The sequence below is a fragment of the Ahaetulla prasina genome, chromosome 1 (assembly GCF_028640845.1).
Source record: "Ahaetulla prasina isolate Xishuangbanna chromosome 1, ASM2864084v1, whole genome shotgun sequence".
NCBI classification, from domain to species: domain Eukaryota; kingdom Metazoa; phylum Chordata; class Lepidosauria; order Squamata; family Colubridae; genus Ahaetulla; species Ahaetulla prasina.
The window spans coordinates 252,661,722-252,680,163 of NC_080539.1; the positions used below are offsets into that span (position 1 = coordinate 252,661,722).

The 18,442-nt window shown below is 38.8% G+C and overlaps 1 protein-coding gene across 2 annotated transcripts in view; it reads right to left on the reverse strand.

Annotated features, from left to right (window-relative positions):
- Positions 1-1,168: 1,168 nt before the first annotated feature.
- The window catches only part of IGFBP2 (insulin like growth factor binding protein 2), a 70,260-nt gene continuing 52,986 nt past the window's right edge, over positions 1,169-18,442 (reverse strand). Inside the window, exons 2-5 of one of the 2 annotated variants that reach the window (XM_058196039.1) lie at positions 13,397-13,575; positions 8,579-8,719; positions 8,235-8,286; positions 4,001-4,058 (exon numbers count right to left, since the gene is read on the reverse strand). In XM_058196039.1, the coding sequence (XP_058052022.1) occupies positions 8,278-8,286; positions 8,579-8,719; positions 13,397-13,575 (329 nt within the window). In that variant the 3' untranslated portion in view covers positions 4,001-4,058; positions 8,235-8,277. Of the gene's footprint in view, positions 4,059-8,234; positions 8,287-8,578; positions 8,720-13,396; positions 13,576-18,442 lie in introns of both variants that reach the window. The other variant, XM_058196029.1, reaches the window with a different exon arrangement.

The window sequence follows — 18,442 nt, forward strand, 5'->3', positions numbered from 1 at the left end:
TGAGAGTGCACAGGTCGATGGGAGGCTACTGGTGGCAGCAGGCGGTCCCGTAAATATCCCGGTCCCATGCCATGGAGCACTTTAAAGGTGATGACCAAAACCTTGAATCGCACCCAGAAGACCACCAGCAACCAATGCAGCCTGTGCAGGAGAGGTGTTACATGGGAGCTACGAGATGCTCCCTCTATCCCCGCATTTTGCACCAGTTGGAGCCTCCTGGTGCTCTTCAAGAGGAGCCCCATGTAGAGAGCATTGCAGTAATCCAGGCAGGAAGTAACGAGGGCATGAGTGACTGTGCATAGAGACTCCCGGTCCAGGAAAGGGCGTAACTGGTGAATCAGGCGGACCTGATAAAAAGCTCCCCTGGCGACGGCCGTCAAATGATCTTCTAAAGACAGCTGTACATCCAGGAGAAAGCCTAAGTTGCGCACCGATTCCCTGGGGGCCAACGATTCGCCCCCCCCACAGTCAGCGATGGAATTAGCTAACTGTGCCGGGATGCTGGTATCCACAGCCACTCCGTCTTGGATGGGTTGAGTCGAAGTCTGTTCGTCCCCATCCAGACCCGAATGGCCTCAAGGCACCGGGACATCACATCAACGTTTTCGTTGGGGTGGTTCAGGGTGGAGATGTACAGCTGAGTGTCATCAGCGTACAGTTGACAACTCACCCCAGAGTGAAACTGCACTCTGCACATCAGTATGCCAACTTGAAGGTTAAATATGCAGTAATCATAGGGGGTACCAGAATATGATTTTGCCCAGAATGCTAAAACATCTAGAGCCAGTCCTGGAGGAAGGATTTAAATCTGTTAAATAAAAATATGCAGCACTTCAAGGAATAATGAATACTGTCTCAGCAAAGCTGCCTTTGTACTACATTTCTCAGAGCCTGTTTGTGGTGGAAGAAGAGTCAGGAGTGTTTGACAGCTCGGAGTTTAATCCAATTTACCTTGTTTGAAGGCTCTTTTATGCTGTGGGGTGATGCCAGCAGACAGATGAAGGTGCTATATAATGATGCAGAAACTCTTATCCATGCAAAAATGACCACCAGATGTACTTTGTACTTTAAAGGACCATTGGTAACTGGCGAAACAAGTGTACACGGAGAAGGAAAAATATTGTGGGCTGGAGAAAATGAGTAGGATAACTACATTCAAGTATGCATGTTACAAATAACCAGACCATCACAACATGTTTTCTGGCATCCCGTTTAATTTATTTCAAATTTCTTACAGTTTAGAATCAAACAAAATAAAGAAAACAGCATTGTGATTTCTAAACAGGAGTAAATTGTAAGCATCAGCTTCCAATGGCAGTATTTACATGGAAAGTATCTGAATTCTTCTTTGATGGGTATTGATAGAAAATAGATAGCACCAATTATTATTAATTACTAAATGTTGCAGTACGAAAACTGGATGCCTCCCACAGGAAAAATAAAGCAAAACAGAAATGTTGATTTATATTCCCAGAACATGAAGTGTTTTCAGTGTTTTTATCACCATAGTTCTAGGTTTGTTCCTGAAGTTCTACAGTTAAGAGTATAAACTTAAGGGGTAGGTGATATTCCTCTTTTAAGGCACCGATACTAGTTTCTAAATTGCTAGATTGGAAGTGGAAAGTAAATAAAAAGGAACAAATATTTTCTTCCCAACGAGAAGAATATTTGTTTGATGAATTTGGGTTTGGAATATACCAAGCATAAATGTTTAAAAAACACAAATAATCAAGGTTCTGCCTGATAAGAAAATAATGGTTTTCATTCACTGCAATGAATAAGAATGTGCCATCTTTTATCACAATGGTTTTATTCCTTATGTACTATGACTGCTGGGAGAACTTCTCCAGTGCAATTTGAGATTTACTCCATCACATTCATTTACAGCAGGGCTGTCAAACTCCAAGCCCGTGGCTGGATGCGTCACACCCTGGCCACACCCACAGTCCCGATACATCACATGATACTGCCGTGACACCCCGAGTTTGACACCCCTGATTTATAGCATTGCCTTTTTTTCTCCACACAATCTCTTGTCACTAAAAGCATATTAATTCTTTAGCATATATCTGCTTTCCTACTGGGAATAATCCACTGACTACAATTTGCTCTGGAAAAATATTTGTTTAAATTCAAATTTAATATTAATAATAGATTGAAATTTAAATTTAAATATCAAAGTTAATATTTAAATTTCAACTCATTTCCTCTACCAGTCTCTGTCTTGCAACATGAAACATTGATTTTTTTAAAAAATATTCTCTCTTGAAGCAGGTGTGTATATGTACCTGCCTATGGGTCTGAGGTACTGACATTCTCAGTAAATCACAATTCCCCCCCCACCTCATTTTCACTAGAGATTATGGAAGTGGAAAAGAAATATGGCTGTATGCCTCAAATTATGAACTGCCATAGAGTGCTGCAGTTTTGGGAAGGGAGGCAGGAAGAGAAGGAAGGAGATTCTTTCAAGGTATCAACCATGATAGAACAACAAGAGTTGTGTGTGTGAAAAGGACGCAGTGAAATGGCAAGCTGACTGAAGGAGAACTCTGTTATCTGAACCAGAAACAATCCCAGTCATTTTTCTACAGTCATCTTTCTGCTGTTTTCTTACAGAAAAAAGATAGAAATGTTTCATTTTTTTCCCTCTCTTCCATATATATGGCATTTAAAAAAAAAGGAACACACACAAAACCTCCTGTCTTCATCAATTATACTAATAGCAACTGTTCAGTAAATATAAATTGGCATATATAATACAAGAAGACATAATACATGCAACTGCTTCTCATTTTTTTCAACATTTCCATGATCCACCCAGAAGCAAAATCAAACTGAAGAGGGTGAAATGGTTATCTGAGAAACTTAATTCATTACTGGGAACTGAAAGTTCAACACCGTATCTCTCCTAGCTCCCAGATTTGATTATTCTATACAGGCTTGTATGCATATCAATGAACATATACATATCATCTGCCCACTTTCAAGGTTTACAAAGCACTATATTTAGTGTCATTTACTTACAGAGACACAGGCACTGCTCATCTTGGACCTACGTCATTTAGGGTAGGGAGAATGACTGGTCTACTCATGGGTTTTAAATGGGTTTTTGCTTCTTAAGAGTTATGAAATCTTATCTAAGAGGCAGCAGGATGCTGAATAATAATCCGTGGCATTGAATTCTCAGTGAATAAGGCTACACATTGATGTTTTAACATTTAATGGCAGGGGGTGTGGGGTGGTAGCAGGGATTTGCACTTTTGTAAACCTTATATTAAATGCAGTGCCTTCTAGAACAACATGGTGGCATGGTGTAGCTCCTTGCTGGCCATGCCTTCCAAGAAATATTGATCCCTAAGCAAAGATTCTCTTTAGTCCTTTAGCTATAACACACCTAATAATCAAGTGGGACCAACATGGACAGACTGCAGGGCTCTGTGTAGCAGGCACAATGTAGTATTTACAATCTTTGGTCTTTGGCTTGGGTGGTGAGAAAGAATTAGGGTAAGGATTATCTCATCCAGCCTGGTGGGAGCAGGAGCATATGTGGGTGAAGAGGTCAGGTTAATTCTTTGTTCTGACCTTATTTTCTTTGCTCCTTCTGGCAAGAGTAAAAGTGATTTAGAAGAGTTTGGATAGAGTTGGGAGCAGGATAAGAGAACGCCTGAGATACCAACCTTTCTATCCACCACCTTTATTGTATTTTTCCAATGGTGCAAGCAACTGAGATAAATGTATAGCCCAGATTTCCCCCACCCCCCACCCCAAAAATCCCTGGAGGTTTGCTGGAACATCAACACGAAGGAAAAAAATCAAGATGCATTAAAACCCATGTAAAATTCAGCACTGAGAATAGGCCAAGCCACATGACAGAGTAGGAATGTGTCCATCTATTGCACTTGAAAGGCTGGTGTTCCTTTGTCTTCCTGCTCATGGTCAGTATAGAAGAGATGGCATTCAGGATCTCCACGAATGGTAGGTGATCCCAGGATGGTTTTCCCAGTGTTGGGATTAACACACCAACATTCTCCTCGCTGGCCATTCACTGACATTTTGCACTAAAAACAGAGAAGGGAGCAGAAGAATTGATAATTCAGCTGGCTAAATAGACCCTTCTATATAGTTATCTTGACAAATGATTGCTCAGTCTTCCAAAATCACCAGGATTTATTATTCAACCATAGTATCTTCTGAATAGTGAAACCTATTCAAACCATTCCATTTTCTTAGGATGTTTATAGGCAGCCAATTCTATAGACTAGAAGAGGGGTGTCAAATGGGTGGCTTGCAGGCCGAATGCATCACGCACAGGCCACGCCCACCCCAACTCCATGAATGGGGAAAATGACATGAAAAGTCATGTGACTGCAGCATGATACAGAGAGTTTGACACCCATGGACTAGAACATCAAGCTGGAAAAACTTGTGATTTATTACAAGATTTGGAGGATCAAATGACTGCTTGCAATCATATTGTCTGAGATTAACAATGTAATAATGAAACATCAGGAGGCCAAATTTACAATTTAGATACTTCCTATTTAAATTACATGCCACAATCACTTGCAATTAAGAAAGAGATACTGAAGAAATTCTAGTTCTATCAGTTAGAGACTACTTTCTTGTATTTGATTTAAAATTTGTAGAAGAATGTCATGCTTTGCAGCAAGAAGTAAAATTGGAATAGTAGATTTTGCTTTCAATAAGAACTGTGAATTCCGACAGTATTTTGCAACCTTCAATAGATTTCATCATGGGTAATGTTTAAGCTTATTCAAAGCAACTATAAAAGCCATTCCCCAGTGAGCACTGGGAAATGAGGAATAGGGATAGGAAGGCAGATATTTGCAGGGGGGATAGGAACTATATTTTTTTAGGTCCATTAAACTCAACCGTTTAATTTATATTGTGCACCAAACCATTCTCAGACTATGGTGTAGTTTATTATGTGAACCAAGCATTATTGTTTGCAAACTAAGTTTTATGGCTTAGCATGTAGTATAATTTCAGTCAATTCAATAAATTTTGACCTCATACAATAAATTAATGAAAGTTACTATGTTTTTCAGTATTCTTTATTTTCATCCTCTGCCATGCATTGGTTGGAACAATCTAATAGGACACAATTACGTCATTAGCATGCCAAATTTGAGAACATGAAGAGATTCCATAGTGAGGGCTTGATTACTTAATCCATAAACAAATTGTTTGAGCCTTCCAGATCCAATAATGCAAAAAAGGGGCAATTTTGCTTGGATCACTAGCAGAACATTGTAAGTACACCAGGGGTGGAGTCTACTTACCTTTACTACTGGTTCGCAACGGGGCCATGCGCACTTCTGTGCATGTGCAGAAGCTTCCTGATGACGTCGGGGTCGGTGGACGGAGCCTCCCGCCAGGTCTATAGAACCGGTTCTACTACCGGTTCTATAGAACCAGTCTGAACTGGGGGGGGGGCAACCCACCACTGAAGTACACCCATGCCATTCTGATTTAAGGATTGGAGGAGTGAATCATTGAAGATTTGTTTAAATTAGTCTTAGTGGCTTGACTGCAAATAGAGTTTATTTGAATCTAGATCCAGTATTAATCTCATCTCCCAAATAGAAAATGTATGGCCAACAGGAATCAAATGAGCAAAGCAGTGAGCCACATATTTCTTCTTCTTGCTCATACAGACTGCACTTTTCTGTATTTCTAACTCAAATATGATTCAAACTCTCTAGCAATGCTCATTTTATTTTGCAGTACCAAGTCCCAACTCCACATGTATCTGCCTGTAATCTCATATAAAAAGAACAGGTAAATAGTTCCTTCAGGGCACTAATCAATTGAAGGGACATTGTCCACAGCCATGGGTGTGAGCCTTCCAAGATAATTACACCCCTGAAGGCACTGGGATTATGTCCTTTGTCTTACAAAGAAGAAAATTAGATCAAAGCAACCACACCCTACATTGATGTTCACACTCTGTATCTCTAAGCAGGAGGTTCTAAGAAAAGAAAATGTATTTTAGAAAGGAAAAACTGGGTGCATGTTTAGAAAATGGCAAGTGGGCTCACCTAGGGATATCTGAAATGAGAAAAAGCTTCTGGGTCTATCATCCTGCCAAGAAATCTTGTTGTCTTGGGTTATTTGTGGACATGGACTCCATCCTTTATTTCTCTAGGGCAGTGGTTCCCCACCTTTCTGGATTGGCGGACCAGCCCGTGGGGTGGGGGAAAGGGGATGGTTCTTTGTGTGCGGCAGGCACTCATGCACTTGCCACTTCTGCAGCTTGGTTCCTAACAAGCTGTGGCCTGGGGTTGGGGACCTCTGCTCTAGGACTTAATCTAGAAACTTTATTTTCTCAGGAACAAGATATTTTGTTTGGCATTCAAATTCAAGAGGCTAGAGACCTTTTGACAAATGGCTGATATTCTTCCTAGGATCTTTAAGGATCTTTCTAAAAACCAGGGTATGTATTTTTGAACAACCTCTAGAAATATAGTTCATGCCAGCAACTAAAATTAGGACATGGTTCCTGTCACCTTTAGAAGGCCAGATTCTGAAGATGAAACTCAAATACTATGGCCACCTAATGAGAAGGAAGGCCACACTGGAGAAGAGCCTAATGCTGGGAAAGATTGAGGGCAAAAGAAGAAGGGGACGACAGAGAACGAGGTGTCTGGATGGCATCACTGAAGCAATAGGCATGAGTTTAAATAGACTCCAGAGGATGGTAGAGGACAGGAAGGCCTGGAAAAACGTTGTCCATGGGGTCGTGATGGGTCGGACACGACTTCACAACTAACAACACAACCTGTCTCCTGACTAGAACATTTGTCCCTTTACAAACTCGCCACTTTTGATGTATCAATATCAATAATTTCATGAGAAAATAAACGTTCAACACAGGGGTGAAATGTAAAATTTGTTACTACCGGTTCTTTGGGTATGGCTTGGGGGGGTAATGTGATTGGGTGGAAGTGGCCAAGTTTTTTTTTTTTTTTACTTTTAAAAGTATTTTTTCTACAACCTCACCGGCCGAAGAGGTAATTAAAAAATGCTTTTAAAAGCCTGTGATGATCAGGCAACTCAGCTGGGATTGCCAGAGGAAAAAAAAGCTTTTAAAGGGTTCTGACGATCCCAGCTGAGTTGCCTGATCGCCAGAAACTTTTAAAAACATTTTTTCTAAAACCTCTTCGGCCGAAGAAGTTGTAGAAAAAAATGCTTTTAAAAGGTTCTGGCAATCAGGCAACTCAGCTGGGATTGCCAGAGGAGCCTTTTAAAAGCTTTTAAAGGGTTCTGACGATCCCAGCTGAGCTGCACAATCAAGGGCAGAGTGGTGGCTCAGGCTGTAAGATAGCCTGTTATTAAAACACAGCAGCCTGCAATTACTGCAGGCTCGAATCGCACCAGGCCCAAGGTTTCCATCCTTTATAAGGTAGGTAAAATGAGGACCCAGATTGTTGGGGGGGCAATAAGTTGACTTTGTAAATATACAAATAGAATGAGACTATTGCCTTACACACTGTAAGCCGCCCTGAGTCTTCGGAGAAGGGCGGGATATAAATATATATATAAAAAAAAATCAGAGGCTTTTTTTTAAACTTTTAAAAGCATTTTTTCGGCTGAAGAAAAAATGTTTTTAGAAGTAAAAAAAAAACCCTCTGATGATCACATGGCTCAGCTGGGGTAGGGTGGGGCAGGGATTTTTGCTACCTGTTCTCCAAACCACCCGCCGCCATCGCTACTGGATCGGGTGATCCGGTCCGAACCCCTGGTTCAACATAATATAGTTCCTTCTGGATATGGAGAACTAGCAAGGTGTCACAATGCAGTGAATTTTCTAACTGAAGAACAAATCTGTACAAATCAAATATGCCTACCATGTCATAACTCTTAGCTGTTTTCAGATTCCAGTGTATAAGGATGATGAAAAGTAGGAAAATAGAATTCCAAAATTGATAGCAAATCAGAAAAAGAATTCTTCAAGAAAACAGCAAAATGAAAACTCTGTATATTGTTGAATTCCCTACTCCAAGAAGCCCAAGTGAGTACAGAGATAGGGACTATCAACAGTTTTGTGTTCTACAATACATTTTTTAATCAATTAATTCCACTCAGTTTTTTAAAGCTTGCTTCTTGTTCTTAATGTTTATGATATAAAGTTGTTTTAAAGACAATAAAATAAAAGACAATAAAAACATGACTCAGAAGATAGCAGGTAGACTCTCATCCGGGCAACTCACTCATAGAAGCAGCAAAACCTCTCTTCCATGCTCCAGAGATAGTTTACCATATCTACAATGGGCATAAAATTAAAATATTTAAAGCAAATCAGGCATTGTATGCCCACTGGGGATGTGAAAAACAATACAATTTGAAAAATATTCTCTCTTCTATGATTTTCCTTTGAATGCCTATATAATATATTCATTATATATATAACAATCATTTATTAATACACCAATAACAACTGAACAATACACCAATGCATGGTCTTGTGTTCAGTTTTACATGAATCTGCTTAGAATGGAACTATGCACTGATCCTTTTACTATGTTTTCCACAGTCTCCCAAGTGCTCTTCTTACCTGTTTGAGATTGTAAAGGCCTTGCTTATCACAATTTGGGATGTTCAGGGAATAAAGATGCTCTAACGGACCACGTTCATCTGGCAGGCGCATGGTTGATATACGTTCCAAAACCTGGTCCAATTCCTGTTGACAGGGTGTCTGCAATGCACCAACAATGCAGAAAGAGAAAACAGAACCAAAAAGCTCAGAGCATATCAAAATTCAAGTGTTTTTTTTTAAAGAAAGAGACAGCAATTACTTTCGGCTTCTGAGATAGCTATTTCAAGGTTTGTCATGTGTATGTTTGGTTTGTGTTATTATTTTTAAAAGTTTATTAGAATTTAGAAGCTGCCCAACTCCAGACAACTCTGTTTAGTTTATATATTAAAAGTAATGAACTACAAAAGCCAAAGGAAAAGATAATGAATGTCCAGAACAACCCAACACCTCTCAAAGGAGAACAGAATGCTATTCCATATACTGGCTAGGACTTGCAACCATCTTATTGCCAGACCCAAGAGTAAAATCAGTTTCAAATATTTATGGAACACCTTTACGATGAGAGCCATATGGATTGCTGGGGAGATGATGTTGATGCTTGCTTAATATAACTTTATAGATTTGAACCTAACAATATAATTTTAAAATGTGATCTCTCTTTGCTTCCATCTCAGAAAAGTATATTACCCTAGATCTTTGCACTTAATATAAGCTTCTTTAATACAGTGTCCTATGGGATGTATTTCACTGGTAGCCTTTCTCTGTGGCTAAGATCAACCATGTCATGGCACTCTCATATAACATTGCTACTAGAAGAAGTGCAATTGCTCCCTGCAGATTTCTAGGTGCAATTCAATGTGCTGATTGTCACTTTAAAAAATCTACCTGGCATGGGGCCAGTTTACTTATGGGACTGCCTATCTTTGATGGTTTTGCCTATCCCACCACCAGGTCTGGGCTTGGGTTTCTTTGGTGAAGTAGGGTAAAACTAGTGGGTTCTTCCACCCAAACATGTCAGCCAGGATGTTAACAGAGCTCTGACATGGGTGTGTGCCAGGGATGGGCTCCACTTACCTTTACTACCGGTTTGCAACGGGAGCGCATGCACGCGTGAGCTTTGCTTGTGTGTGCATGCACTTCTGCGCATGCACAGATTGCCCCATGATGATGTTGGGGCAGGTGGGTGGAGCCTCCTGCCAGTTTTACCAGCAGTTCTAAGAACCAGACAGAACCGGGAGCAACCCACCACTGATGTGTGCAATATGTTGCTACTGAGATTTTCATAGAGGCCTTGACTTGGTTTTTTTAAAAAACAGATTTTGATAATTGTATTATGCCTTTACCTCTGTTCTCCACCCAGAGTTTCACTTGTTAGATGGATGGATATTTAAATTTTAGTAATAACTAACTACTTAACCCCCTCATGATCACATGAAAATAGTTTGTCATGATTCTTTTATCTTTAGGTAGCAAGGAGATGGTTTTTATATAGCAAAGACTCCACCACTATCACTTCAATAAATTATAATCAGAGCTTGCCTGTTTTATCAGTGCTCATTCTTCAATCCATCTTGAGCTTCCAAGAATATAAAAGCACCACATTCCGAAGTTTTTAAACCCCCACCCCCCACACACAGAGGCCTCAAAAACTTTCGAGAGACTGTGAAAACCAATTTCAGAGCCTGTCAGTTTCTGTCCAAGAAACATCCTGAATAATCTTCAGCTACTCAGACTCTGCCTGGATTTGGGCCAGTTAGAAAATAGTGAAGCCAATTAGATCAGCCTAAATATGGCACTATGAAGGACAGAGTAAGAAAGGGGGAAACCTCATGCATTGCTAGTATAACCAAAACCAAAAGCGGTGGTGTAAAGGGCAGCTAGCTGGTATCAATTTTATCTGAGGGAAAAGATCGAAGACTGAATGACAAAACCTACACCTATAAATAATCCCTTTACACTACACTACACCAGCTGTATTCCTGATTGACAACTGTGTGCCAAAATCTTCCTGGGCCATGCCAAAATTCTTCAGATTTATGGAAAGAAATATTCTATTCTGATCTGCTAAGTATTATTTTCTCTTTTCCCCTGGCTGTCTTCTCTAATTTCCAATTTAAAACTTGCCCCCCCCATCTAATTGAGAGACCTACTGTAGTTTCTGATAGAATCTCTGCTGAGCTGCAAAGTATATTAAATTTTCAGAGCACGTGTATATTAAGGTTCTCTTTAACTATAAAGGAATAAATAGATAATAAAAAACAGAAGTGCCTTGCTGGATTAGCCTCCATCTAAGACACTTGTTAGCATCCACTTAATTCCTTATCATCTGCAAAAAATCTCAGTAATTAGTAAGCATTATGTGGGTCCAAGAATTCTAGAGTTCTACAGTTCATATTTTGCCATCTAAATGAACATGTCTTTCTTCACTGATCTGCCCCCTAAACTTTTGTTTAAAGACCAACATGCAGAAAAACTATTGCTACCAGCTGGATAATATAATAAAATATGTTGTTCACTAACAGAATTCATTTGATTAAAAAAAGAGATGATCAAAGTGAGAACAATTATTGTGAAATTTCTGATTACTGAAGTGTCTGATTACTTCTGACCTTCTGCACCTATGATATTCTTCTGCACCTATGATATTAAGGCATGCTTGCGAACAGATAAAAAAGTGGGCTATAAATGAATGTCAACATTTTATTTTTATCTACTTTATTTTTATTGATACACACACAAACACATACACACACACACACACAGAGCAGCCTATCTTACAGAAAATAATTGTAGGTGGTTCAAAACAACAGTCAACAAAAACAAAAGATAAAACAATAATTTCACACAAGGGAACATCACACTTCCTATGACACTGCCACAACACCCTACATTAGTCTGGCTCACTCCCATGCTGACTAAATGCCTGGGAAAATAGCCAGATCACAGCTTTCCAAGAATAAAATCACCTGTTTCTCTGCCTGCCCAATAAAATTCTGTGAAATACTACCTATTGCACAACAAAACCATCACCTATAACTTAGTTATCATTTTATCCACCCAATTTAATAGCACTTCTTCATTCTATTGTTACCATTTTATGTCACTACCAATTACTTTTTAGCCTAATCCCAAGAATCCAAGAAAAGTATCAATTTCCTGTACTCATAATCATGTTCATACTTACATCTGTTATCTTATACATGCTTGACAAATAAACAAAATAAAAAATGAATACAGGTCATCCTCGAGCTACAGCCACAACTGAGTCCAAAATTTCTCTTGCTAAACAAGACAATTGTTAAGTGAAAATAACTGTAAAGATCTGGCTATTTCTTGCCACAGTTGTTAAGTGAATCACTGGTGTTATTAAGTTAGTAACATGGTTGTTATGTGAATCTGGCTTCCCCATTGACTTTGCTTGTCAGAAGGTCACAAAAGGGGGATCGCAAGACCCCAGGACACTGCAACTGTCATAAATATGAACCAGTTGCCAAATGTTTGAATTTTGATTAAGTGATCATGGGGATGCTGCAATGGTTGTAAGTGTGAACACATGGACAAGGAAAGGTCAAGAGACTGTCCATATACACAGTTCCTCCTCATAAGGAGACTGCACATCAGTGGTCCATGGTGGGTTTTGAACACTCGGAAATGACAGAAACAGCCATCTTGCTCACAGTTGCAGTTGGTGCCTTTCAAAGGACAGCAAGTTCACCCTCTTCATTTTCTGTTCATGTTCAGAAATTGGAAATTAACTACTTTTAAACTATTAGAGACTTTTGGATTGATAAGTCTGAAAATACTAGATGAGTTTGCCGTATACCTTTAATAAAAGAAAAATGTAATAATAAATTTTAGTTTTTTAAAAAAATTAAAATGAACAGCAAAAGGCTAAATACCAGTTAGATTCTAGAATATTATAAATTGATTAAGGATATAGATAAATTTGGAATAAGATTTTCAAATACTGAAGGATGCTTTTGAAAAACGAAAACAGAATTTAGTATCAACAATATTAACGGCATCAAAAATGGATCAGGCTATGAGAATGATATAGAAAAAGTCATCTCATATTCAAAAGAAATGTGATGTTTCAAAAATTAAAAGGGTAATACAAATCATAAATCAAAACAGTGACCTGAATATATTTTTATGCTTTATTTATAAAATAGGCTTATTAAAACTTTGAAGAATCTTGTGAGGAAAAAATGATAAGAAATCAAATTCTATGACATTATTTTAATGGACTAAACTTTTAGATAAGTTGAAGTAAAAGAAGTTGGCTTAATTGATCAAGGTTAAAATAAAACATGTTCTTATTTCTGGTAAATGATAATGGACTTCCTGCTGGCATCACAACTGAAAAAATGATGCTTTATGGATTTGTTTATAGATAGGGAATGAAGATATAATTGGCTGTAAACTATGAGAGGGAAAAGAATTACTAAAATTGTTTATACTTGTGGTGAAAGTTGGAAGTCAGTTCTTTATATATTTTCTTTAATTACTATATCATTATTTTCTTTATTATTATTTTCTTCCTTTTTTGTACTTTTTATATTTTTTCTTCTTTTCCTTTGCATCTTTCATTCTCCTAATTTTTTTTTAGTTTATATCACATTTTACTATTGTACTTAAATCTTCAGTAAAAATTTATATATCATCTTTTAACTCAAGCATCCCTAAACTAGAAAAGAGACAGACATAATTCTAGAAAAATCTTCAGTCAAATATTAAGCAGTGCCACTCAGAGAAGATTAGTATTTTACATGGAACTATTAGATCCCTACCTCATACTATTACTAATAAATTTCATACTAGCATTTATCAACTCACCCTAAGAGGTTGTAGACGTATCTCAGGCTTTATATGCTTGGTCATCAGCTTTTGTTGCTCATTCGTTTTCTCACGAAGTATGGCTATTTCCTTTCTCATTGGAGGCCTTCCAATCACCACAGTAGAGGCACCATCTACAACATTTTCCACAACAGATCCTTCAGGATGTTCTTCATTATCTAACAGAGATAAGAAATAAGTTAAAATAAAGAAAAGCTATTAGTTACCCACCCTCAGAAAAAGTTCCCATAGATTAATTTGTGGAACACTACCTCTAACTAAAGCATTTGGGTGGGGGGAAGGAAACAACTTTGAAAGTTTGAGGAGATGTCCCCATGTGAAGGCATCCTTATGTGGAAAGGGTTTGTTTCTGTTTCTTAGGAGAGTATTATAGGTATGGTAGCAACAGAAGTCAATCAAATTTATAGTACACTCAAATTTGAGTTACGGGTAGCCCTCAACTTATGACCACAATCAAGCCCAAAATTTCTGTTGTTAAGTGAGACATTTGTTAAGTGAGTTTTGCCCCATTTTATGACCTTCCTTGCCACAGTCGGCAAGTGAATCACTGCAGTTGATAAATTAGTAACCTGATGTTAAGCGAATTTGGCTTCCCCATTGACTTTGCTTGTCAAAATAATGCAAATGTTGATCACATTATCTTGGGACACTGCAACGGTTATAAGTATGAACCAGTTGCCAAGCATCTGCATTTTGATCACATGATCATGGAAATGCTTCAAAAGTCATAACCTAAAAATGGTCATAAATCACTTTTTTCAGTGCCATTGTAACTTTGAACGGTCATTAAATGAACTGTTGTAAGCCAAAGACTACCTGTATTTGATACATTTCAGAGTTTTTTTACACATTGCCTATTATTTTTATGATGAAGTAGCATTTTTTTACTGGTTAATACTCTCACTTCCCCTCTCAAAAAAGAGCTAGTGCTATTAGTGACTATACTCATGAGACTGAGTGTGTTCTGGAATTCTTACATTGAGATAGGACTGATACAGCTCTGTAAACCATAAAGCTAGGACAAATTTCTAGTTTTGTTTGATTTTATATTTGGCCAATGAAGTCCTCATAGAGTTAAATCAACCACCCTTACATCTTCTGTGTCTACAGAATTCTTAAAGCCAACAACTCCTAAGTAGTTTGACAACTTGAATTCCTTATGCAAATGTTGGATTTCTTAGGAAAATAAAATGTTCTGCTCTTGCCATCCCAGGCTATCGATCATACAACACATCTGCTACATAGCTAACTTTAGCAGTTTTGTCATTGAATGTTCTTGGTTACTGAAGAGTTGGTTGAAGGCATGAGATTTCTACTTAATCATGGGATAAACATAGTCAGGATAACGACTTTAAATAAATCCATGTATCTAGGCCAGGTAAATTGTATCCTAAGCCATTGTCAGAACTTGCTCTATTATTTTTAGGAAATCCTTAACAGGCTGTCCCCATTTTGAAAAATGGGAAAAAGGGAATCCTGGGGAATTATAGGGCAGTTAGCCTCCTACTGATTCCAAGAGAATTTTACAACAGATTATAAAGTAATTGAAGTATCTGTATTATAAAAAGGATGTCGAGTTCACTAAAAGTCATTGCAGCTGTGTCAAGAACACATCACTAGCGCATACTGTGGCTGTTGAAACCGAAAAGGAGTCGGTCGCAACAAGTTTTAGTTTTAGAATTTGTGGTTTAATGACTGCTATATTGGAAAGCAAATTTTGAGCCTGGTCCAAGAGTGTGGATAGCCTTTCAGATATTGTGGCTCATTATTAACCCTACTTCCCCAATACATTATCTTCTGCCCTTATCCAATCTTTTCAGCAGGACGGTGGGAGTAAGGAAAGGATTGCTAAACAGGCCGATGAACAGTGTGTTCTGACGGGTGGTTGCTTAGCAAGTGCCTCTTATTCTCCTGGACTGCTGCTGGCAAGGGGATGATCCAAAAGGGCATCCTTTGGCTGTAACCTTCCCCAGGAAGTGCTTTCAAGCCCTTCAAAAGCACACGGAAACAGCGGCTTGACAATCCCTCTTCAGCCTGAGTAAGTCCAGCTTTAGCAGCATGCCCTACTTGTTCATTCTGCTTTCTTTCCATTGCTGAAGGTACAGATTGGGGGGTGAACAATGGGTTCATTCTTCCCTATCCTTCCTCTAGGTCAATGTCATGCAATCCTCGTCGTTTATTCAACTTATAGCACAGGATAGAGGTCTCAGTTGTGTGTATGCCCTTGTGGCAAAATTGCTGCATCACCCTCTCCTAAATTTCGGTTGGAGACATAAAAACTTAAGTTTGCTTGGAGAAATGAATACCAAATGGACATTTTTGTAATTCCCATTCTAGCGCAATATAATGAGCAAATCGAAGCAAACAATTTCCTTGTGTTTCACAATGATTTTCTTACTTTACCTAGCAAGATTCCCTAAATCAGGAAAACACCTTAATATGTTTCAGATGCAATTTGATGTATCCTCACATTATGATTTGGATTTTTAGAAGTTAGCTTTGATTCTAACTTTGACATAGAAATGCCTTTATAAATGCTGAATGGCTTTTCAGGATTTTATGTGAAGAAATGTCTAGTCCTTTCTGATTCAAGGACCACAGGTGGGTGGAGTCTACTGATGGAATCAATGCATGTGTGTATCAGTGGTGAGTTTAAATGTTTTTTACTACTAGTTCTGTGGGTGTGGCAGGGGAAGGATACTGTAAAATCCCAATTCCCTCCCCACTCCAGGGAAAGGTTACGGCAAAATCCCCATTTCCTGCCAATCAGCTGGGACTTGGGAGGCAGAGAATAGATGGGGGTGGGGCCAGTTAGAATTTTTACTACCGGTTCTCCAAACTATTCAAAATTTCCGCTACCGGTTCTCCAGAACTGGTCAGAACCTGCTGAAACCCACCTCTGGTGTGTATGTACATATATGTATCTTTTAAACAAGCTTTCTAGTCAAACATTTCCAGAAACATGCCATACTATCTATGTGTTTTAAATCTACATTTAAAATATATTGTTCCCTCCACTCAACCTATAAAATGAAAGGGATTTTCTATTTCAATTTACCTTGGAAATGGATAATTATCATTTTCTACTACTTGTACCTTTTCTGATGTGCAACTACTTGCAGACTTCACATAAAGGAGATTAGAAAGAATCTCCTTTGGATGATTTGGCATAACTTCTATTATAAACCTCTAAGTTACAAGCAGAATTGAATGAGAACAGAGTGTCCTGGAGAAAAATTGATGTGGCTACTAAAAGATGAAACTGATTTAATGGAATGTAATCAATCAATCAAGTTATAAGTATAGTAATAGTCATTTTATAACTTCTGTTACTCTTCTGAGAGGAAACAATCATCTTTGGAGAAAAACAAATAAAAAGTGAGGGATTTTCATGCCTTCAGTAATACAATCTGACCTCAGTTACACCCAATTGACTATTTTTGAAGGTTTGGGGAAGTAAACACATGCACTGCAACATTAAATAAATTTATAAAAAAACATTACATTAAAAAAATTAAACCCTTCAGGGAAAAAATGCCAATACTCCATTTAAGCAAATAAAAGAAAAACACAAAAGGATCAAATATGAGTTCTACTCTCCCTTTAGAGCTATCTACATGTCCGTCTTTGCTTTTGAATCCTATGGCTTCAAGCCAACCTGTCTAAATATGATTGGCTTTGAAGCCACATTACACTTCTTCATTCTATATTTTCCAGACAGTAACTCCACCCAGGGCGTTAGCTCCCTAGGTTTCTTTTCTCATTTCACTCTTATTTTCTCAGTCTGCCTTTTCTAAGATCGTAAACAACTACTTGTGATGTTATTCTAATTTTATCTTCCATAAAATTTGAATCATTTGTATTTCACCATTTATGGGATTTTGCATTTAAATCAGACCTAGGGAACACCTGGAATGTGGCTGCATGCACTATGAAGAGTACCCTTATGTTTGTCCAAGTAATACCTCTGTTGCATGAGCTGCACTGGCTTCCAGTTTCTTTCTGGGTGCAATTTAACATGCAGATCATCACTTTTAAGGCCTATGTGGCGCAAGGCCAGGTTATCTGCAGTACTGCCTTTCCCTAAGGATAGCTACCCATCCTACCAGGATAGTAGGATGGGCATGCCCCTTCCTTTAAACATTGCCATCTTATGGGAGCTACGAGATAGAGTGCATTTTCTATGCCAGCTTGTGCCCTATGGAACACCCCTGAAGTTTGTAAGGCTTCTGCCACCCCAACCCCCAGGGGTGAAATGCTACCAGTTTGCCAAACTGGTAGTAATTACTCCTCTTTTGCCCCACTTATCACTGTGTAAGCCGCCCTGAGTCTTCGGAAAAGGGCGAGATATAAATTCAAATAAAAAAAAAAAAACCCACGCCTGTTCTGGCCACTTGATATTCCACAGAATTCAATGTTAAATGCAGCAGAGAGAATGCTAACTTTTCTCCCTCCATTCAGAACGGAGCTGCTGCAGCAGCCTGTCCCTTTTAAGGTAGTCCCCAAGAGGGAGGGGGACAGGGAGGGGGAGCAGCTGGAATGGAGCCGTTTTTGTGAAAGGCAGGAAAATGGGGAAGGGGATTTTCCTGCCTGTCATCCATTCCTCAATCTCAGCACAGACTGAGGGAAGGATGGTAGGCAGGAATATTCCCCTCCCCATTTTCCTGCCATTCGCGACAAAGAGTGGCTGGGAGGGGCCGGTGAGCAGCCCCTCAATGTGAGTGATGTTGAGTTGACCACGCCCACCCAGTCACATGACCTCTCCCCAACAAGCCACTCCCACAGAACCGGTAGGGGAATTTTTTTAATTTCACCCCTGCCCCCACCCCCAGCCTTCTGAAAAGAATTGAAGACCTGACTTTTTCCTCAACCACTGGGATAAGACAAGGTGATTGCACATTGGAAGCTTGGCCTGGTACCAAGTTTTTGTTTTTATGTGTTTGGATTGAATAATTTAAATATGGGGGTTTTAATGTTATTTTAGTTTTTGATTAGGAGCTGCCAAGAGTTTGTTGTAAGATAGGC